This window comes from Diadema antillarum, unplaced genomic scaffold, assembly GCF_040938485.1.
Source record: "Diadema antillarum isolate AM-2024a unplaced genomic scaffold, OU_Dant_1.0 seq00000567_RagTag, whole genome shotgun sequence".
In the NCBI taxonomy this organism is placed as follows: domain Eukaryota; kingdom Metazoa; phylum Echinodermata; class Echinoidea; order Diadematoida; family Diadematidae; genus Diadema; species Diadema antillarum.
In genome coordinates, this window is record NW_027271506.1 from 49,530 (window position 1) to 73,208 (window position 23,679).

General features: G+C 38.0%; 1 protein-coding gene across 1 annotated transcript; it reads left to right on the top strand.

Annotated features, from left to right (window-relative positions):
- Positions 1–1,300: 1,300 nt before the first annotated feature.
- On the top strand, positions 1,301–22,510 carry LOC139735252 (monocarboxylate transporter 12-like). The gene is made up of 6 exons (XM_071646007.1): positions 1,301–1,453; positions 10,972–11,183; positions 12,782–12,925; positions 14,446–15,670; positions 17,278–17,441; positions 21,567–22,510. Exons 2-6 carry the CDS (start codon positions 10,997–10,999, stop codon positions 21,824–21,826), a joined length of 1,980 nt encoding a protein of 659 aa, XP_071502108.1. The 5' UTR covers positions 1,301–1,453; positions 10,972–10,996; the 3' UTR covers positions 21,827–22,510.
- The last annotated feature ends 1,169 nt before the right edge of the window (positions 22,511–23,679 follow it).

Below are 23,679 nucleotides of genomic sequence, written 5' to 3' on the forward strand. Positions count from 1 at the left end.
TTCAAAGGGTCCTCTTGCATGGGTACGGTACGTTTTCACCCTTTCGCAACTGAAAATTCTGTACATAATGGCCTAATGGTTCCCGGAAGGTACAGCAATATTGCTCTCACTTCGACAACTTTCTAAATGATTGATATGAAATAGTTCACTGCATCTTTATTTTTGTCTATTACAATACTTTATGTCTCTTTGAAAATATATTTAGACTTCACCAAGCGAATGGTGTGTCACAGAAGTAATTCTGACATACCCTTACTTTTCTTGACTTTTGACCTCTTTCATAATTATACACATTCTATATAACGTATGGTATATATGAAAGAAAAAAAAGGTAAAATATTAAACTAAAAAGAAAGGATGGGAGGTTTCAGGCATTTTAGGGAATACTTTAAATGGGTTATAATGCTCAAACACACCCCTAGACACTGGTGCCTTCTTGAAAAAACTGCATTCAGATGTAGAAAGTAGTGACTGGGAAGGCTCTGTAATACAGCCATCATCTCTTTTTTTTTTTGGTTAGTTTTTTTTTTATAGTTAGTTTTTTTATAGTTATTTTTTTTTGTTTTTTTGAGCCTGCACTTTGCATACTGTACTTGATCGCCTGATCCACAATTAGACATGTGAGATACTTTCATGGTGTTCTGAACAGCTCTTCATGACATGCTCTACCACACTTGAGTGCAACATTATAAGGAGCATCTTGGTCTGCTCTTTAAGTTGTTACACAAAATACAAAGACCTAAAGTCTGCCATTGCTGTGTGTACATCCATGGAATACTGCAAGTCTATGCTGCCTGGTTCTGAGTGATTCATAGCATTTCTTTCTGTCACTGGTATTGCAAGTTATGAAATTTCAAAGTGACATGATCTGTTTCAATGAGATAGTGGTGTTGGTATCAACCACATTTACATAATGTGAAATGGAAGAGGTCCTTAAGTTGTCAGGAACTCACAAGTCTAGCACAAACATACAAACATTCAACCGAAATATTGATTGAAGTTCCTCTTCAGTTTCTCTGAAATGTGTGCGTATGTGTGTTTTTTTTTAATGTGATATAAAACAAAGGTAGGGTGACCTCATTGAAAAAAAAAGAAGACTATTGATTACACATACTTGAATTAGGCGAGTATATCATTTCTTCCTAGTAAATATTTTTTTTTTTCATCACTCTGTGGTTAAGATGTATTGTGACACTTCCGAGGTGTACTGGTTGTCTGGCACGTATGCACAGTCATGCCATGCCACCGTGCGTGTAATCTGCACTCAAGGTTGCCTCATCCTTTTTTTGAGAGTGAAACCACTTGAAGTGCTTGCATCAGATGAGTGACTGTGAGTTTCCACCCTGCTCTCTCCCAAATGCAGAGGAAGCGGTACACCCAGTCTGGCTCAGGGCTTTCGAAGAGGAAAGACGAGATGTGCTCTGGGACTTCTACAATATCATTGATATTAATGGTAAGTTTTTCTTTGAATTTTTTTCTTTTCTTTTTCTTTCTTGTGTTTGTTATGTATTGATCATTTGACTGCAATGATTTTTAAAAGTTGAGTGATTGGGAATTTTGATATGTAATTGGAATTTTGATTTAGTTTCCTTCTTTTGTTGTATTACTGGTATGATGATTAATGCGGTGCCCCCTCCTGTATTCCTAATGGATTAGAGTAGTACAGAGTCTTTGTACTCTATATTACTAAATGTGTACACTGTAATAATAGGTCATGTGGTACTGTATCACTGAATGAAAGCTCATGTGGTAGTATAACTCATGCGTTATGGCTCATGTGATATATAGCGTCACTGAATTCAAAGCACGGACATCATGATTGTTTAATTCAAGGTTTTTTGAATTATTGTTTGTTTGTGCACATGTCATTTACTGTTCATTTGATTGAGCACTTGTATTTTTTGTTTGTTTGAAGGTATTTCTTGTTTGTTTGAAGATATTTCTTGTTTGTTTGAAGATATTTCTTGTTTGTTTGTTTGTTTGAAGGTAATGAGGAGATTTTGTTGTGGAAATTTATACATTTTTGTATAGAGCCTGCACATGAACATTGTGACTTAATACAACTTCACCACTTGTCATGTGACTGAATCGATCAGTGATTAGTTGTTTGAAATTAACGATCAGCAGATCATAAGATTATCTAGATAGGAAGTGAAAGAAAATGATAGAAGCACTTTTCATCCTTGCTGCATATTCTTTTAGGAAGTTTTGTTCTCAGTGCAAAATGCCTCTATCCTGATGTAATGGCATTCGTACTATTGACTGGGTGGATAAATGCCCGCAATTTGTTGCTCTGTACTGGACTCAAACTAACATACATGCATTACTGCACAATGATTCTGTAGGGGGGTTTGGGCTTGGCCCCCCCCCCCCCCCCACTTTTTTTTTTTTTACAATGTAGGAGTACATAGGTGTAGGATGTAACCACTTTGGACCCCTTCCCCCCCCCCCCCCACTTTTTTCACCCCGAAAATTCAGATAGAATGTGGGTATAAGCTTCTGACGTTTATTACCAACTGATGAAGCTGCTTGTCAGCTGAAGAAACCTGGAAGTGAGATCAGAAAGTTGCGCTGAGGACTTTTTTTTTCTTTGCTTGTCAGCTAATGAAACCTGGAAATGGCACACCCCCCCCCCACTTTTCAAAATGTGGCGCCAGCCATGTTGAATGCATACAAATTATGCCAAATGCATTCTGAACACGCTTTAAGTCATAACATGACCTTCCAATACTATAAATGATAATGTACACTGTATTTTACTGTTGTATTGAGCTTGGCAAGTCTTTACATATGAAGGTCCTATATGTGTGTTGTTTCTTTTTTTCACTTTTGTGCCTGAGGATATTGATTTCACCCAGATGTGCAAAACATGAAAATGACTTCATGATAATCATCCTCGGATCACTCCCATCCCTCGTGCTTGGTAGTCTGACACATTACGTGACCTGTTACCGTGGTGATGTTTAGCCAGCCCACACAATGATGTCATTTTGTGCAAATCCTTGTTGTTTCTCTCATATTCCCCTTGATTGACTGCTGTTTCATCTTGTATCCTGTTGTGGTTTAGTAGTACCACTATCAGCTTTCCTCTCCTTACCAAAGATGCGTTTCAAAGGTCTCCCACTTCTCTGCATCTTATATTCTTCTGTCCTGGTCGTTGACTTAAATTGCTTCCAATACTTGGACTTTGCCCTTGCTCTTTGCCAATCCTTCTTTTCTTAGAACTGTGTACATATTTCTTCAGAGCTGGCTCCTCCTTCACTGCTGGGTTTGCATGATTTCCTGCTGTCCCACAGATATTTACAACATTTGTTGCAGTTTCTGTGGGTGTGACTTTTGGCAGACGTGCTAGACAATAAGTATAAATAATGTAAATCTTGCATCTTAATCAGGAGCTGAGAAGATTATGGGCCATTCTCAGATTAAGTGTTCAATTCCATGTGAGTAAAACCGAAAAATCAACCACAAAGTAATACATTCAAAGATGTGTTTTCGGAAACTTCAAAACCGGTCAACTACGAAACAAAAAGTGGAACATTCTAAATGATGGTCATTCATTGAGTAAAAATGAATTGAAATAGAGCATCATATATGATTTTTGATCACCAATCAGATACGTTACCGCAAATTTACGTGTTGTAATGGACTCCTAACTCTGAATTAAATTTATTGTTTTGATCCAATTTCTGTTCAGGAAAAGACATCTGTCCCCCCTAAAGATATTGGGGTTTTTCAAGAGGTAAAGATGTTGTCATCCCTTGCTAATTGGTAGAAATTATTTCTGTGTGGTAGGTTGCATATGCTTTTTGCTGAAATGAAATATAACCTTAAGATTCACTTTGTATTTTTTGCAAATTTCGCTTACAAATAAAGTTTCGAATCCCACAAATCATGCAAAGGGAACGATCCGATCTGGAAATTCCACAGGAAACGAATATGAATTGCTTTCCTGGGGAAATAACTATTGAAAAACATCGAATCACCTTTGGTAACGTATCTGGTAAAATATAAGTAATAATTTTAGTTGTGTATGAATTAATAAATATCACCTGCTTAATTATTCACCTCATGAATTGATGTAAAAATGAATGATGTAAGCCCAAATTAACCATTTTAAACATTGTACGTAATATTCAAACTATGAAAATGTAGTGGAAAAGAGCCCTAAATGTGAAAGCTGAGTTCTTCATTCGCAGAATATTCTCATCTTAGGTCTGAATGTATTTACCCATCTGACTATAAATATTCATTAAGTTTTGATGGATAATGCAAACAAGGTTTAAAAAATATATTTTTGCAGGCACTTAGAAGGAAGTAGGTACAGTCTCTATGAACTCGATATGCTAAACAGTTGTTTGACCTATGGTAACGTATTTGGCTCATCCCTTTTAATGAAAATGAATAAATAATTGTTCAACTTATCAATGAATCTTGAGTAGTTCTTCATATGTTGAAAAACACTAGAATAAATATGCAACAGAACACTGAAACTTTTCTCGGAAGCGTTTCATAAACTACTTTTTACTCTTTCAAAATTTGGTAACGTATCTGGCGTACCGTAAATGAATCTGTCGGTGAAGTTACAGAGAAATTTCTACTGAATATTCTTCATTTGAACATAACTTTAATTTTTTATGGAAGCGTCATTCTATGCAGAATTGTTTTATGAACACTTTGTTTTACATAACATTATTTGTCACCGTGGGTGCCCTGAATTATACGTAACGTATCTGCTAAATCTGAGAAGCAAAAAACTGATATGCTGAATCTTAGCTTCGTCTTGTAAAATAAACGTTCAAAGTTGTTGCATAGAATGTGAAAGTGGCTGGGTTTTATAGAATAGAACTTTGGAGTTTGTGAGCACACAACGATTTGTTTGTAAAAACATTTACAATTTCTTTTCAGCATTTTGATTATGTGGTAACGTATCTGTCGGAAAACTTGGCATATTTCAAACATTGTACTGTATTCTCAATAAAGAGCTGTTGCACAAAAAATCTAAGTACTTGCAGTGTATGAAGTATATCCTCAGGGTTTCATATACACAGGGTCATTGCATAGTCTTGTTATTTTCGCAATGCTGTAACACTAAAGAAACTGGTAACGTATCTGGCGGTGAATTTGGCGACAGGTTTCAAAAGGCTATAAAAAAAAAAGTCAATAAAAATTTTGGAACTTTTTGAGTATTGTGATTAGCACATATGATATGCTCATCGTCCATGAAAATGATATATGGAAAGTATGTTTGTGGACGGAGAGGAGCAATAAAACATAATTCTGAAATAGCCGGTGACACTGCGTTTTGGGGGTCTTAACGAAGTTTAACAGGAAAATTTTATACAAAAAGGCAGACAACTGCATTTGATCGTGTTTATTTTTAACAAATAAAGTCCTCGTGATATATTATACACATTTAAATAGTATCTAATAGGTTTCAGGAAACCGCAAATTGTCATGGAATGTCGGCGACACCAAAATTCCGTATTTGAACGCTTTTACTGAGAATGGGCCTTAAAGGTCCTGTTTACCTTTGGGAGCAGTGATTTAAAAATGTTTAAGATATCACATTTGATGCATATAGGTCTGTTGAATCACAAGACATCCTACCATTCAAAATTTGTGCAACAAAGCCTTAAATGTATGGAGATATCATTATTTTTCTCATTAAACCATAACTGTAGACGGCTAAGTCTGGATCGACATTTTTGTTGATACAGGTTTACATTTTGTGTATTTAACAATACATACTTAACATCGATTATACAGATTCAAATTTTTACAGTGGTTGTTTCTAGCCCTAAGAACTATTTTAAAGCACTACTGCTGGCTTTTTGTTTCTTCTGCAAATAGTAAATTATGCCTTTCAATATACTGAGGGAGTGCAAGTATACAAAAGTCCATTTTGCAAGAGGGAGCTACGGTAGATCGCAAGATATTGTCATGAGTCAGACAATACTGAATTAGGGAGGGTTGAGAGTTAAGGACATGTATTTTGAGAGCATGAAATGTTCACACAAATTTTTGTATTGAAGGTTGGCAAGCGAAGTACAGTGTATCATAATAAATGCAGTTCCCTAGTGTGTAAAGGGCATGACAAAAAATTCTTCAAGCATGCCATTTGGTTGAGGTGTTCTAAAATCCTTTACAGTGCATGTGTGAAAAGTTCATGCCATTCTCTGTTTACATTGTAGTATGTTGTGCAGCATATGGTTGTACTTGATTGTTAGTAAATATGCTGTGCTATAAAAGTGTGTAAACTCAACATCCATTTATGATTGTATAATTTCTATATGAAGAGCTGATTGTTAGAACCATCCCACTTAGTTTGTATCCCGCTCTCTGTTGATAGGTAGGAATTGTGTGCACAGAATGATAAAAGTGTGTTTGAAGTGATAAGCTGTGTTTACAAGGACAGTGATTCAAATTTAAAGGGAACCCAAACCCAAAGGGCAATATGGAAAGCAGCAACATTAGTAGAACACATCAGTGGAAGTTTGAGGAAAGTTGGACAATCGATGCAAAAAGTATGATTTTTTTTAAAGTTGTGGTGTTGGAACCGCTGCATGAGGAGACTACGAGAGGTTATGACGAATGTGTGGACAACAATGTAAAGAAAATATAAAGGGAATTCCACAAAAATTGATTTTTCATGAAAATTACACATTCCATCAACTTGATACTGACATACATGTACGTTAAGGGTAGCAATTATTGCCCCTGCTTTCTGAAAGTGGTTAGCAAGTACTCTTTCATTATGCTAGAAAAGGGAATTTTGTGGAATTTTCTTATTTTCTTTATATCACTAGACTCTTCATGAAAATATGCATCATGTAGTTTTGAACTTTTCTTTATTTACTTTTTTTTTTGCATCTGGTTAAGCGCCACCGCTAAATATTCCAGATCATCGTTATTCGTATTCCAGTATTTAGTGACATCATCCTCCTGTAATACCTATCGGAGCTAAACAATAGACACAGGCATGTGCCTTACCATGGCATTCATTCATCAATATGTCAAAAATTTGTCAGAAACATTTGCATGTAAGATAACATATGATGCTGTAGTGAGAAAGTGCAGGAAGTCAGAGCAATTTTAGGCACATAATGTGTAACTGTTTCTATCGAGAACAAGAAAATTGCATGGAATTAATTTATTCTTTCACTTCATTTTATTTTGTCATGGTACTGGGCTCAGCCAGATGACTATTTTTCAGCCAGTCTGTTAATAATGAGAAAATCACATGCATAGAACACAATTACATTACAACCGAAATACACATTATATAATACATACACAATTCCTATCATATTTCGTACAATATTAAGTTGTTGCAAAAAGAAGAAGAAGAAAGAAGAAGTAGAAAAATAACACAAACAAAACAAACCAAACTAGACAAAATTTAGTAGAGGATGTAGACTCATATCAGCTACAGTGTATGTGGAACCTGGTCACCCCTTTCCCCTCATCCACTTACATGTACATGCAATCAATAAATGCATTTCTAAATCAAACTTACCAATGTGTACTTAGCTGTCTCCTGAAATGACATTGCAAAAACTGCAGTGAATGCAACCTTGGGCTTTGAAGGTCCTTATCTATGTAGCTAAATTAAAAAACATGTTTTTCCCATTGTTCAAGTAAAGTTCAGCACTTGCGGTAGACCAAAGTGGGAGCCAATTTTTCACACTCAATTCAATTCAATTCAATCAGGTTTATTCATAATACTGCCATGGCAGCCAAATGGCTGAATTGCGGAGTAGTACAACTGTATACACAATGAAATATAAAAAGTCATTATTGCATGGAAACAATATATAATGATCATATACACTTGTACATATTATATTCATAGATAAATCTGTGAGGAAAACTCAATACTTCACGCTGTAAGAATACATACTTAAACGGCAACAATCAACATGAATAAAAATATCAATCACTTATTTATCATTGACCATATCAAAAATATAAAAATCATTGCATCACTTAGTATCGGGTACATGGGTTGCTATTACATGGTGTACTAAAATATAACCTGAACCAAATGATAATATCAACACTCCTGTTATTCTGTATACCGTGTGCTTTGAATTGTGGCATAAACCAATCAAGTGACAAGTGAAACACTAGGATGCACACACATACCCTCACAACACACACACACACACACACACACACACACACGCATTCACGCCCACACACATATACACTCGTACATATTATATTCACAGATAAAACTGTGAGAAAATAATAAGTTTGCTTCACGCTGTAAGAATACCTCCTTAAACGGCAACAATCAACATGAATAAAAATATCAATCACTTATTTATCATTGACCATATCAAAAGTATAAAAATTATTGCCTCACTTATGAGTATCGGTTACATTTGTTGCTATTACATGGTGTACTAAAATATAACCTGAACCAAGTGATAAATATTAGCGCTCCAGTTATTCCGCGTGCTTTGAAATACATTTTGTATGGCATAAACCAATCATGTGACAAGTGAAACACTAAGATGCACACACATACCCTCACAACACACACACGCACACGCACCCACGCCAACACACATATCATACACACGTACACAAACGCAAACACACACAGACACACACATTCACACATACACACACAAACGCACACAAATAAAGGGTAAATGATTTCGGATGTGAATATATAATACAGAAGTACATGAGAGCGGCAAAAAAAAAAAACAACAACAGTGTGTTGAGTCTATAAACAAAGCTGTAAAAACTTCACAGTATCTTCAAAAAATATATCAGATTCATCTTCAATATGTTAACTTCAAATTGCACATGTTACATTGCATCAGAAGCTTGAAATCACTTGCAATCACTCCTAAGGAGAAAAAAAAAATTACAAACACATAAATGGACATAGTAAATTCTGTGATTAAATCCATTCAGTTTGCGTTGCGGTAATAATAATACAACCAAACAGAGCCACACCTACCGTGAGTATTTCAATTTATATGAACTTGTACTCGCACCCACTCATTTATAATAATGCAAGTATAAATGTGTTCGATCTGGTACATACATACGTACAAACAGGCAAATAGTAGTTCATGCACACAGGCACACATACCCATTATACACGCTCAAACACATTCACACCCACACATACAGGACATAATGTGCTGTACACAAGGCATATACATACGCATATTATACTTTTCCGAACATACAGGTATATACGCATAATTATACCCAAGCAGTATACAACACAGACACACACGTACACCCACAAGTACGACATAATAGTTTGCTTGTGCCCTGAGCATGCGAACAGCGGTGTAACACATGCATAATAATGATCAGTGCATTTAAATACACATGCTATGGGGTGACAGAAAATAAAGCAATATACTGCAAAATCTTTGATACAATTATTTCAGAGTCGGTTAACGATTGGTTAAAGACATAATTACGGCTGGTTGATGAGAGTAACAAAATATGGTATTGCGGAATCTCGGAGTCTATTTGTTCGGAATCTAAGTTGGGGGATAGGCTGGGTGTGTCTCGTTGTCCGTATGCCGGGATTTCGAGTTGGGAGTAGATGGCGAAGACCTGAGGTAGGAGCAGAAAGTTTCAAGGCAAATTTGCGGGACAATGTAGTACGGCGGTGAGCTAGGGTAGGTAGGTTTACGAGGAGGAGAGCCTCGTCATAGGACGTATACTGCGAACCAAGTAGGATTCGGAGGGCTCGCTTCTGCACGGACTCTAGCTTGGTAGCTTGATCCTTTGTGATGCTGGCGTTCCAAACGGGAGTAGCGTACTCCATCACTGGCCTGACATAACACGTGTATATAGTTAATAGGTCACACAGTGGGAGCGCAAACTTTTTGAGTAGCCGTAGCATGTAGAGTTTGCGATGGGCGTTTTTCAACATTTCCAAAATGTGGGTATGCCACTTGAGATCTTTTTGGATATGAACACCGAGTAGTTTCACACAATCCAGTTGGCGAAGGACTTCGTTGTTGACACAACTTGCAATAGTCAGGTGCGCACTTGACCCCCTGGATCTATGATTTTTTTTTCTGTTCCTTGGATTAAAGTCTGACACCGGAACATTCATGTTATGGGCTTCCCTGGACCCAAATCGTGCTCAGGAAGTTGTGGTAATTCTACTCAGAAGTCTGGTGTCAGCACAAAAACAAAATTGCAAAGTTTTGAACTTCATACTATCAGAGAACATTTTTTTTTTTTTTTCAAAGAGAAGTTCCAGGAATTATGTTAGATTTAACAATTATGCCACCAGATGTTCAGTGTTCCAGAGTCTGGATCCCATAGGCAGCTCATTGATAATTTCTATCTTGGACTATAAAGGAACATGTTTGTATGATGTTAGTAGGATTTTAGGTTGGTGGTACTGAATGGGTGAAGGGTCCGGAGTCTGCTATGCTTTAGTATACTGATTTTCAAGGGCCATAATTCTCATTGGCAAATGGGGGTGAAAGTTGTGTAGCTGCTGTACCAAGACCCATCCAAAACCCAAACCAGTTGTGATTTTTCTCATTTTTTGGCTGGGACTTTGCGAGTGTTTCAATTGTATCTGCATGTGCGCTGCACCAGTAGAATTGAATGAGTGTTCAGTACTCTCTGATCTTTAATCACAATTCTATACTTTGATGTAGTGATGTGATCAGGATGAATATAGAAATGGCTGCTGCGCTTCATATAGGCCTACTCCTTCTAATCTAATGGGCCATTTTAATTGGATTAGAAAACATGAAAAATAAGGATGAAGTAGCCTAGCAACTGTACCACATTCCACTGAAAACTTCCTGCAAAAAAATCACAAGTCAGAGTGTGTTTTTTTTTTCTAACTTCTAACTTTCTGAGTGTTTCTTGTCCGCATCTGTGTTCCACCAGTAGAATTGAATACATATGTACAGTACTTGCTGATCTTTAATCACAATTTAATACCCATACTTTGATGTGCAGTGATGTGAGTACGATTAATCCGGAGATGGAGGATGAGAAGAGCAAGCGGCGATGGTTCGTCCTTTTCGGCGCCCACGTCTCGATGCTGGTCTGTGCGGGGACGTACCGCTCCTGTGGCATCCTGCTGGTAGCGTGGAGAGAGTACTTTGACACGACGTCGGCAGAAGTCAGCGGTATCATGAGCACCATGGCGTGTTCCCTCCTCGTGTCAGGTATGGTTTTATAAGACCCACGTGCCCCATTCAGTGTAATACTGTATACGTCATATATCTCGCGAGTCTAATATTAACGCGAATCGGGAATTCCCAAAGATTTCTTAAGTGCTTAAATTCGCGATTGTGGAGTCCTGTACTGAATGGATAAGTGTAAACGCATACATCACATTCACATCGGGATCAGAGTCAATATTTTTGCATGTCTTTAATTTCGCGAATAGCACGTGACTCGCAAAATTTGTGAAAATAAAAACCTCACGAAATATTCGCCGTATACAGTACCAGAATACTGATTGGCTCGATTGGGGGGAGGGGGGATATGGGAATATGACGATGTATTGTCAGAGTGCCATACATGTAATGTTGCCCCTGCCTTGGCAATAATATTCCCTGCTATTCCCCAGATGTAAGGGCCAGGCAATATCAAGCAATGCCTACAGTGTATGTCCTTATTGATGTTGGAAAGAGAAAGAGCTGAGATTACCTGTGCAGATGAAGTTATGACTATTTTACAAGAAAGGAAGATACACTGCATAATATTCCAATAATTTATTACTTTCTTTAACTCAGTGGTACAGTACAAAGGTATGTTAATTTCAGTAGAGTATGTTGGAATAATGTTGGCAAGAAATTGGCTTTCTGAATGTCTTTTAACAATGTAGTAAATTTTATGCAAATAAACTAATAATTTTCTGACAGAAATAAAGAGGAGAGTTGTAGGGTTATAGTGGACTTTCCCTTTCACAATCAAAATCAGGTTTCAGGCACTCTTATTTAAGCTTAAACACTCTGGCACTGGTACAATATTAATGGCACTGGTACAATATTAATGTCCGGGATATTATTTTTATTTTACTGATTTCTGTAAAAGTGAAGAACACTGAACTCCATTCATCAGTAGTGTACTGTATCCTATGCAGCCATTGTAGCCCCTTCATTGTGAGGGAGCTGCACTTCCCAGCATTGTTAAGGTACACATTCTCACATCCAGGTAAAGGAGAACAGAGTGGGTAAAATATCTGATCCAAGTATGTACAGTGCACTCCCGTTATAACGAACACGGTTATGACGAAATTACGGTTACAACAAAGTAAAAATTCAGGCTACAACATTATCCGCTCTATGTTTCTTATTGTTTATTTGTTCGGTTATAACGAAATTTCGATATAATGAAAGAAAACTGCCGGTCCCGAGGACTTTGTCAGAACGGGAGTCCACTGTATGTGCCAGGCAGAATTTGAATCTAGCATCTCCTTTTGAAAATATAGCTGTACTCTCATAACCACTGGACAGTGGAACCTTGTTATAAAAAGGTTGGATGTAACAATACCCTTTTAAATAGCAAGGTGATTATGCAGGTCCCAGCTCTTTATAATTTGATTGCTTTTGTACACCAATATAGTAAGTAACCTGATATAACGAGGAAATTACCATGGTTGGTAGGTTCTCGTTCCACTGTACTTGGAAATTGAACCCCCGAATAAGACCGTACTGTTGTTGCGCTCTGTAAGTGGACGTGTGAAATCAATTTAACCAAACCAGGTGTATCGTGTATGAAATCAGGGTGTTTTTTTTTCTTCCTATGTTGCATTCAGGTATATTTACGGGTGTTTTGACCAAGCTCATCGGTTGCCACAATGTGACGGCTCTCGGCAGTGTAATCGGTATATTGGGATGCTTTGGAGGAATGTTTGCCACCAGCCATGTTCATCTCTACTTCACCATTGGAATATTTTGGGGTGAGTCAAAGCAGCATTTTACTGCGTTGTGAAGGGCATGTGCTTTGTAGAGCTTTTGTGCATATGTTGTAGCTCTCAGCACTACTACCATTATTAATGTTCTTATATTGTATTTCTGTCATTCTCATTAGTGATATATCAATTTTCTTTCTTTTTTTAATATCATTGTCGTTGATCTTATTATCAGAAGTATTCATATCAAGGCTTGACTCTTAAAGGGACTGTACAGTACTGGTTGAGGTGGGGATTCATGTTTTGAACATTCCTAAGTGAGATAATGAAAAGCCTATTATGAAATATGAAAGAGCATGTAATTTTAAGACGGATTCAACATTTATTTGATGAAAATTGGTTTTCAAATGGCCGAGATATCCAAAAAAGTGCTAATAATAAAAGGTGACATGCCACAACTTTATTAGGATCTCTTTGTTTCACCTTGTTTTTGGATATCTCAGCCATTTCAAAACCGATTTTCATCAAATAAACTTTTGATACCCCTTAGAACTGCATGCTCTTTGACATCTCATAGAGAGGTTTCTGAATATCTCACAAAATGTTAAAGGGACAGTACAGTATTGGTGGAGATGAGAATTGGGCTTTTAACTGTTTGCGAGATACCAAGAAAACACTTATGAGATAGTACAGAACATACCATTTTAAGAGGAATTCAAAGTTTATTTGATGAAAATTGGGTTTGGAATGACTGAAACATCCAAAAACAAAGTAAAACAAAGCGATTGTAATAAAGTGTGGGTCCCACACTTTCTAAAATCGCTCTTTTTTTGGATATCTCAGCCATTTCAAAACCAATTTTCACCAAATAAACGTTGAATTCCTCACAGAATTACATGCTCTTTCATATTTCAGAAGAGGTTTCTCATTATCTCACAAAAAAATGCTAGAAACCTGAAATTAGGTCTGAACCAAAACTATATGATCCCTTTAAAAGCTAAATCCTCACCTCAACCAGAACTGTACATACCCTTTAACTTTTTTTTCCTGGTGGCCCTAACAGGCCACCAAAATCGTCTAATTGAATTTTTGGTGAAATTTGGTGTCCTGAAAAAAATTAAGGAAAACATTAAGAGTAGAATAATTACAGATAATAAAAACAATTACAAATCATAATAATTAAGTAAAAATTGGGAGGTATGATTAAGGTAGTAGAAGTGATAGTTACTATCTCCTCTTTCTTCTCCATATCATGTATTAGGAGATGCTGTGCGGGTTCCATGACATTTGCTCTGGCGACAATTGCTCCCTTGAAATATCTGCACGCTAAGCCAAGCGTGAAACCTATCCACAAACATAACCCTAATCTTAATCTTCACATCAAACTAAACGTAAAATCCTTTATCACAACCCTAACCCTAACCCAACATCCTTGGAGAAAATAAGACCAGAGCAATTGTCGCAGGAGCAAATGTCATATCACTCTGCATAGTATACCTGGTAGTGGCATCTCAGTTTCTAATTGGGGAAATGACTGGAATATCTTTTTTTTTCCCCTCTCTGTGTAGGTGTCTCTGTTGCACTTATCTACAACTCCTCTCAGGTGGTGGTGGCTTACAACTTCAAGAGGAGCCACTCGAGGGCCAACAGTGTCGCCAGTGCGGGGGTGGGTATCGGCATCATGGTCCTACCGCCTCTCCTCCAGCTGTGCATCAATGAGTATGGGTGGCGGGGGACCCTGCTCTTGATGAGCGGGGTACAGGCCCAGCTGCTTGTGGCTGCGCTCATCTTCCGACCACCAGCGAAGAAGAAGAGACAATTAAAGTCTGGAAGCATCTCGCAGGCGAGTAAGGAAGACGAAGGCACTGCTGAACCTCTTGTTGAGGTGCACAAACCCAGTGCTGACTCTGAACAGGCTGATATCGGTGAAGATTGCTTGACTGAGGCCTTTACGCAGCCTGAAAAAGATTTCAACTCAGATTTACATCTCTGTGACCACTCCAGGGAGAATACACCCTTGGCAGTGACTGAGTCTGCCAGTGTTTCTGACACGACACAAACCATTGCGAATAATGAAACTAGTTGTTCTACTGCAGGGACCACAGATGTTCACAATTCTCAGGACAAGTCCTGTGATGTTACCGTCCATCAAGACTTTGAAGGCGAGTCTCCAGAGTCAAAACCTGGGGCCAATTCCGAAAACTCTGTGAAGGAAAAGGGTTCGTATCAAGTACTGGTACATGTATGTAACGGAAAGAATATGACCACAAGTACTCTTGTAAGTCACAATCAAAATGCGGGCAACTCGAATGGTGACCTCTCACACCAGGACAGTGCATGTAGGGAGGACTCACCGCTCTCTCACGCAAAGGAAGACGGCCAACTTCAGCGGGAACTGACTGACCCTCGTGGTGACGGTCAGTCAGATTCATCATCGTTGCAGGCATCTGCGGAGCAGACTTCCTTCTGTTGTCGGTATCTCCAAACTGCCGGCTGGACGCTCTGCCGGGATAGCGTTGGCTTCACACTCTTCTCCATCTGCCAGGTGATGATTGGAATCTGCTACACAGCCATTACCGCCCACCTGGTGGCCAGTGCAGTCGACGACGGAATGGAGGAGCAGCGGGCTTCGTTTCTCCTCTCCGTGTTTGGCATCGCCAGCCTGCTCGGCCGTCTCGCCAACGGCTGGCTTGTCGACCTGAAGGTCATCTCTTCGGTGCATCTCTACATCGTGTCCATGGCCGTCCTGGGTGGAAGTGCAATACTCAGCAGGGCTACTAGTGCCTATGGTTGGTAAGCTCCCTCCCCTCTTTGGCTTCTATACTAAGTTTGTGTCTTTTATCTCATCTTACTGTTTTCTTACTGGCTCATGTTGGTAGGATGGAGATGGTGAATAGATATATAAGGCAGTAATTGCTGTTACAAAGGTTAAGAAACAACACTGGCTGTCGGGTGAAAACTGAGTAGCCTAGTGGATACAACACCTGTCTAGTGATGTGGGAGATCATTGGTTCAAACCCAAACTGAGTATGTGTGCCCATGACTTTTTTTCCCTTGCTTAATACTAAAACATGCTTTAATATTCATGTTGATGAAGGGCAGTTAGTCGATCAGTGGCATTAAAAACAACTTGATACAAGAATTCATTGAAGGAAACCAAAACCCAAAGAGAAATGTGGATTGAGTGAAAGCAGCAACATTAGTAGATCACATCAGTGAAAGTTTGAGGAAAATCGGACAATCGATGCAAAAGTTATGAATTTTTAAAGTTTTGGTATTGGAACCGCTGGATGAGGAGACTACTAGAGATTGTGACATATGTTTGGACAAAAATATAAAGAAAATATAAAGGGAATTCCACAAAAATTCAATTTTCTAGCATAATGAAAGAGGACTTGACTTACCACTTTCAGAAAGCAGGGGGAATAATTGCTACCCTTAACATTATGTCAGTATCAAATTGATGGAATGTGTAATTTTCATGAAAAATGACTTTTTGTGGAATTCCCTTTATATTTTCTTTATATCGTTGTCCACACATACATCATAATCTCTAGTAGTCTCCTCATCCAGCAGTTGTAACACCAAAACTTTAAAAATTCATATCTTTCACATCGATTGTCCGATTTTCCTCAAACTGTCACTGATGTGTTCTACTATTGTTGCTGCTTTCACTCAATCCACATTCCTCTTTGGGTTTTGGTTTCCTTTAAATTGAATAGATATGCTGTACCCTTTGCAATAAAGAACCAGCACTGCCTGTCAGGTGAAAACTGGGTAGTCTGGTGGAGACGATGCCTGTCTACTAATAAAGAATTGAAGAGTTTGTTTGCAAAAACCGATAAGTCCATATTTGCCAAATGGAGATATTTGCGATTAAAGGTCAAGAAAAGTAAAGAGAATAAAAAGAAAATTTTTGCTTCTTTTGACCATAACTTCAAAAATGTACCTTTATATGTAGTGACCAATATATCATTTAAAAGGTATTATTTTGTACTTTATGACAGAGACCGTACTTGAAAATCACCAAAAATGGACTTATTGGTTTTTGCGAACAAACTCTGCAATTGTTAATAGTTCAAATTCAACCCCAGTATGTATGCCCATGATTTTTTTTTATCATGGTACTACTAGAGCACTGATTAGTCAGTGCTTATTTATGTTGATGAAGGATACAGTAATTTGTCAATTAGTTGCAACGAAAACAATTTGAGGCAAGAATTCATTAAGATGGATATCAAAAGCTCTCATAATTTGAACAAATGTTGTAGTTCTTCTTTTGTTTTTGCAACTTTTTTTAACGTAAAAAATGATATTATTATATTCTCTTCTTTGAAGTGAAGAGGACTCCCCTCTCACAAATGTTTTGTTTTTATCTGTTTCCTTTGTGAAAAACCCAGGTATATGTTTGTGTCCATTCTCCTTGGGTCATCGTCTGGAATTGTGAAGTGCCTGGCTCCTGTGGTGGTGAAGGAGTTTGTGGGCCTTGAGAACCTGTCCGCAGGCTTGGGCATTATACTCATCTTCACCGGCATTGGGGATCTCATAGGACCAGTGTTGGCAGGTGAGATGACCCTTACACCTTCCTCCTCTAGTTTTAGGACAGCCTTTGTCACTGTGTTTGCACAGTGTAGCTATTTAAGCGGGGTTCCCACTATCGTGCGATCCATTGCGAACGCCACGATTGGACATTCATAACTGATCGTGGAAAATTTGTTGAACCCGTCTGAAATTTCACGTTTGGATACGAGGTTATGCGAGTCAATACGTGTTGGTACGCTTGGATGCGATATGGTCACGATTGGTCTATTTCAAGCGATACGATCTGTCACGATCTGGTCTGCTGTTCAAATACGATCCGACAGGATTGTCCTGATTGAGTTCGCGATTGGTACCGATCTAACATGACCATTACGATCAGGATCCCCGACCTGGTACGTGCAGCAACGTACTGATACGTTCCAATACGAACACCGCGAACCAATACGGGCTGCTGAGATAAGATACGATATCTTTTACAATCGGGATCAGAAGCGACCCCCATTTAAGGCGCGATTGGACCCGAATGGGAATATTATAGTCCGGCTGACGATGGATTTCACTGTTTCCCTTAAATTATGCAGAGTGATTAGGCCTATTAATTTTATCCACAACCATTGATGATGGCAAGGCTTGACAGGTTGACGATGATGACAACGTAACCTTTGCAGTATTGCTAATGACGATTATGTTATCAGAGAGACAGCAGCACCCAGGCCAGCCATAACCTCAGATATTCCCTCGTCTAGCATTAAACGTAAAGAAATTTATAGATTATTAAATCGATATGCTCACCCTCCCCCCTCACAAAAAAGAATGAAATAACGAACACAAATACATAAGATCAGATGATTACCCCTCTTCCCCAGAAAAAAAAAACCAGCAAGACAAAATGACCTTTCTCTCCAATACATGAAGAAAATAATTATTTGATGAAATGGAAGCTAAGAAAGAGGATGGGATCATTTTAAATATTATGTAACATAGTATTATGTATTATATACGCTCGATATAAGAAAGTTGGCCGAATGGATAGTATTGCTTAAGTGTTCGATTACATATTCGCAAAGTGTATATATCATATGCCTTTTTATTTCAAAATGTCGCGATCTCATGGGTTATTAAAAGTTTGGTTTATTCGGTTTGATTTAGTGTTTTACTTAACAATGTTTAACATAACTGATACACACACATAACAGAAAAGTGACTCCCTAATCAAAATGATGTCACTTTCCAACAAAAAAGGAGGTTTTACGCAAAATTATTTCGCAGGGGTATATTGCTACACTTATTGAATAACTAACTGTGAAAAATAATAAGAGTGATCTTCATTGTCATAATCATACGGGTAATCTCACATCCACGACAATGGTCACTTTTACATTTGCAGTAATAATGAGAGTTGAAAATAACCATTTTCCTCTAAAATTATGCTCTACCAAACATACAAAAAAAGACATTGAAAAGTGTCAAATATATGCAATGGGGTCAAACGATGCCTGATAAAACAACAACTCTTAATTACTATGTACAATACACAAACAGCAGGATACTGCACCCCCCAAAAAATAGTCTGTAATATACTTTTAAAAATTAACCATTTGCCTTTGATATGTACCCATTCAAGCACGATTCATTAAATTATTCTCATCTTTGTACTGACGTTAGTCAATATGTGCAGACAAACAATTGCCATTTTATTTTTGCTCATTTTTTTGTTTTCGTTACAAAAGTCATCCCATATCCTGTTTTGTGTGTCTGTATAATGGTAATAACAACTCATTAATGAAAACATCATTAACATAATGTGTGAAAACATCTAAAAATCTGTAATACAACTTTCATCTTATGAAATCATTAAAAAAATGATTTTGATAATGTACCTTAAAAATTACGACAATTAAACCCCACACCGTCATACAATTTACCGTTTGGAAATAATAATCTAAAGATGCAGGCTACCACCTATCAGAATACAAAATAAATCAATTTATGAGTAAAATAAGGGTAAATGGGCCAAAAATGATAATAATAATAAGCGGAAGTGAAGTGAAAAAGTCGATCCCGATCAACACGATTAAGAAGCACGATTAGAAGAGATTTGCTGCGTTTGGATACGATCCTAGACGATCTGATGCGATGATCACGATCAAAAACTAATCGTGTTAATCGTAGAAAATTTTTGAACCGTCCAAAATTTTCTTACGATTAACGCGATTGCCACGATTGACCTTAAGATCTGATACAATCTGATAGGACCATCACGCTTGCTGCACGATTAAGACCACGATTGCAATCGTGGCGCCAATCGTGATAGTGGGAACCCCGCTTTAACAAAAACTCTCAAACCTATCTTTGAAGCCGTGACCCTGCATCACAAAACCAACAAAAAGTCGCCAGACATGGATTTTTAATTAAGAGGATTTTCTGAAAGAGCAGACTTTAAGCTTTAAAATGTCGTATTTAAATAACTCAAATCAAATGGACTCTCCTAACCTATCTAAATATCGGAAAGAAAGCACACACTCAGAAAAAGTGTGAACTGAGAAAAGAGGCTCTGAAGCACAGGGTCTATTCAAGCACTTTATGATCTTTACCAAGTCATGCTAGCTGTGCAATGAATGGGACAGAAAACAGGATGTAAACCACTGGAGTAACAACAATGAAGGGATTATTAGATTAAGCTGAAATTGAGCATGCTTTATAGACACATTCTGTTCATAATAAATGCCAACTTTCAAAGCAGTAGCATCATCCTTTCTAAAGTTATTAGAGTTGAAAGTGAAGAGTGAGTACAGGGTTTTTAAGAATTGAAATAGGGACTCTAAAGACACAAGTAATCACACTATTCTAAAAAAAGTGTTAGAGATAAACTGCTAAGAAAAGACTCTCTCCCGTGTGTTTTATAATCCACAATTTTAGCATAATGTAGAAGAAGACTTGCTCTTTCAGAAAATATGAAAAAGTCAAGATGGGCAAGGTTGACCCATTTCACCTATTTTTGGTCCTCACACAAAATCAATGTGTGTGACTTTTTTATCGTTTTGTGATGCTCGGTCACATATCCGTAGCCACCTGCTTTTTTATTTGGGATCACAGCAAACCTTCCAGGAAAGAAGTAATGGTTTAAAGACCCTTTATTACTACTGCCACCTGGCTTAAATAGGCAGGGGCCATCTAATGTCTCATCCATGGCAAACATTTCACTTTGCATTGTTCCCAGTTTGCAGGGTTAGCCCTATTGCCAACATACTGAGTCAACTGATTTCTTTTTGCAAGTATTTTTCTAAATCTCCCTTAGGGGCACTTTATTGTTTTAAAACATACATTTGTGTGTACACGTGTATGTGTGTTTTATATAATCTTGTAAGTGGTCACTACTATGGATCTATTCAGTTTTAAACACTGAAACTTTTGTCGGCCATAAATGTTGCTCTTCCAAACTAAGAAGAAGAGATGATTTAACAGGCTATGCTATGAGTCAGATTCATTCATTTCATTCAAGTGTATGGCACAATGTGCCTGCTGGTTGATACTGTTGTGACTATTGCTAGTCACCTGGAGCAGACCACAAGGGTCGACATCATCACCCTCTTCCTTGCATGGGTGGGTAGGTGGACCACTTCATCTACATGTAGTTAGCACCTTGCTCTTTACAATAAATGAATGAAGTGGGATCTTTTGCATGCACGAGTTGTGGCTAACTCACACATTGGACCACCATTTAATGTCCTTTCCGAGGGACAGAGTGTTTTGCTTCTTACTAGAGGGGAGAGAATGCTTGCAGACAACATTGTTCAGTGAGACTCGGAAATTGAACCCTGGTCCTTTGGCGGGTCCTGGAGGCAGACATGTGTCAGATGCATTGCTATGTCAGTGCATAAATCAAGTATTGTTAGGCATACTAAAGCCCCTCAGTTTTGACTGAAATAGACATTGATACAAAGAACCAAACCATAAACAGTTTTTTTTTTTTGCTTGAAGGAGTAAGCATGTCAACTTGATATTTGAATGTCTCATGATGAGTTATGTGTAAAGATATCATTCTTGCTCTGTCTGTTTTTCAGCATCTCTTGAAATTGTATACCATTCTGTCAGTGAGTTGATGAGGTATTAGAAATCATTTTTCAAATGTGTCTGACCCAAACAGGGGCCCTCTACGATGCCACAGGCAACTACGACGTGCCGTTCTCCGTGACCGGTGCCATCCTCCTGCTCTCAGCATCGCTGCTCCTGTTCGAGCCGCCCCTGAGGCGTTGGAGGCAGAGGTGCGCGCCAACAGGTAACCTGGAACTGGGAAATGTGGAGCGAGGAAACCCCACTAGGGAAGAAGGGGAAGATTCTTCTCACCGTGGCAAGGGGAATCTGACAGCGATGTCTTACGCGGCTGTGAGCACAACCGAACTTTGACCCTAACCGACGGTGCCTCTTACACTTCCTACCAAAGAGGTGGTCATGAATTTGACTTTCAAGAAATATATCATCGTTCTCCTAAGCAAAAAAAGTACTGATAGAATACTTTCATTGCTGATAAATGATTGTATTCATTTACTTGCACAGACAAGAGAATAATTGTGCAGGATGAAATGATTTAGAAATTGCAACTGCTTGAGTTCAGATAAGAGTAGGCATTCTCACGTGGAGGTATATCTTTTGAAGAGATAAGATTGGATGATGATACTGATATTGATTATCACTTTCATTATTTCATATTTTAGGGTGCCAACTGTTATGATTTCTTTGTTGTGTTTCCAGAATGCATTAGACAGTTGTCACAGACCAAAGAAATGTCCGATTGAGCATGCTGTATATCTTAAGGTTCATGAGAAGCATTGTGTGGTTTCATGATGCCTTTAGCGAACATAGATAGATAATTCCTTTGACAGTTCAACCATTGTTTGCAAGAACTCAATCATTGGTGTGATCAAGGTCTAATTTGTCAAAATACCTGTCATTAGTTCAGTATTACAAAGTGTGAAATTCTTGCTTGTCACTTATTATTTTCAGAATGAATTAATTACGTGCTAGAATTCAGATAAGTACTTGCTTATGAAAATACCTTGGTGAAAATACATGGCACCTAGTTAATAATTTCCAGCTGTTTTATGAAAGTTTGTTTGCCCACAGGGTATCATGATGTGTCTGTGTTTGTGTTTGATGCTGTTGAGCCCTTTTTATTTCTGTTGTGTGCCTTTAATAGACATGGTATTACAAAAGTATGGACACCTATTGCATCTTGTTATTTTGTATCTTGTTAAGTTTCTCCCCATATGTGCTTTGTGCAAGTAAGGACCACTATTTTGAGATAAGCTTGATGAACGCAATTAAATTGTTAATGAAAGAGTTGGCTTCTGCCTTCCCGCTGAAATTTCAGAAGGTGAAATGTCAAACATCTTCCTGCTGAGGCGTTAAGATGAGATAATCAGCTGGCCAGTGTAAGCAGACACATATTCGAGATTGCACAAAATTTAAGCCGTTGAAGAAAAGTCTTGAGTATACTCGGGTGGGTGTCTGTTGGAAATGCGTGTTGTAGCAAAATCAATCCATCCTCAATGGGTTAACAGTCTGCATCTCATTCATTGTCTTGGTTTGCAAGAAGTTATCTACAATTACAGATTGACAGAGATTCACTGTGTGTCAATTATACATTTCGCTGGATGGTGACACAACATTTAAGCTTTGAATCGAACAGAATCTAACAAGTATTATTCAAAGTTAATGGAATCAATCAAAAGAGCTGAAAGATAGTAAACATGCTACCTCACAACTTAGGCTGCACAATGATGGACAGGCATCACACTACCAAAGAAGTTTACCAGTCCAGCGGTATGGAGTACCCAGCTGTAGTATAACATGCATGCAGGCTTTCTGTGACAGCAGTATTTATTCTACTCATTGTATTAACTCCCAGCACCAACATAGACTTGCCAGTCATCGATTTTTTTTTTTTTTTTTGTGGTAAAAATGGTCCAGGGTGTAAGTGTTCAGTGTAACAATACTCATTAGCAACAACTTCTTGTGTGTATGGCTGTGCACATTTTATCATGCATCTCATATTTATGTGCTACAATGCAAATCATCATTCATTTGTTAGATGTTTGTAGATAGATGGTATGCAGGGTTTTTGGTTTTTTTTCGTAAATCTACACGTCCATCATGAAATAAGTAGCTTCTTTTCACGGCCTGTATCTTTCCACATACCGAAAGCTGCAAACTGCAACTCCATGTTCTTTTTAGTTTTTGAGATGTCATGTACCTTCCCA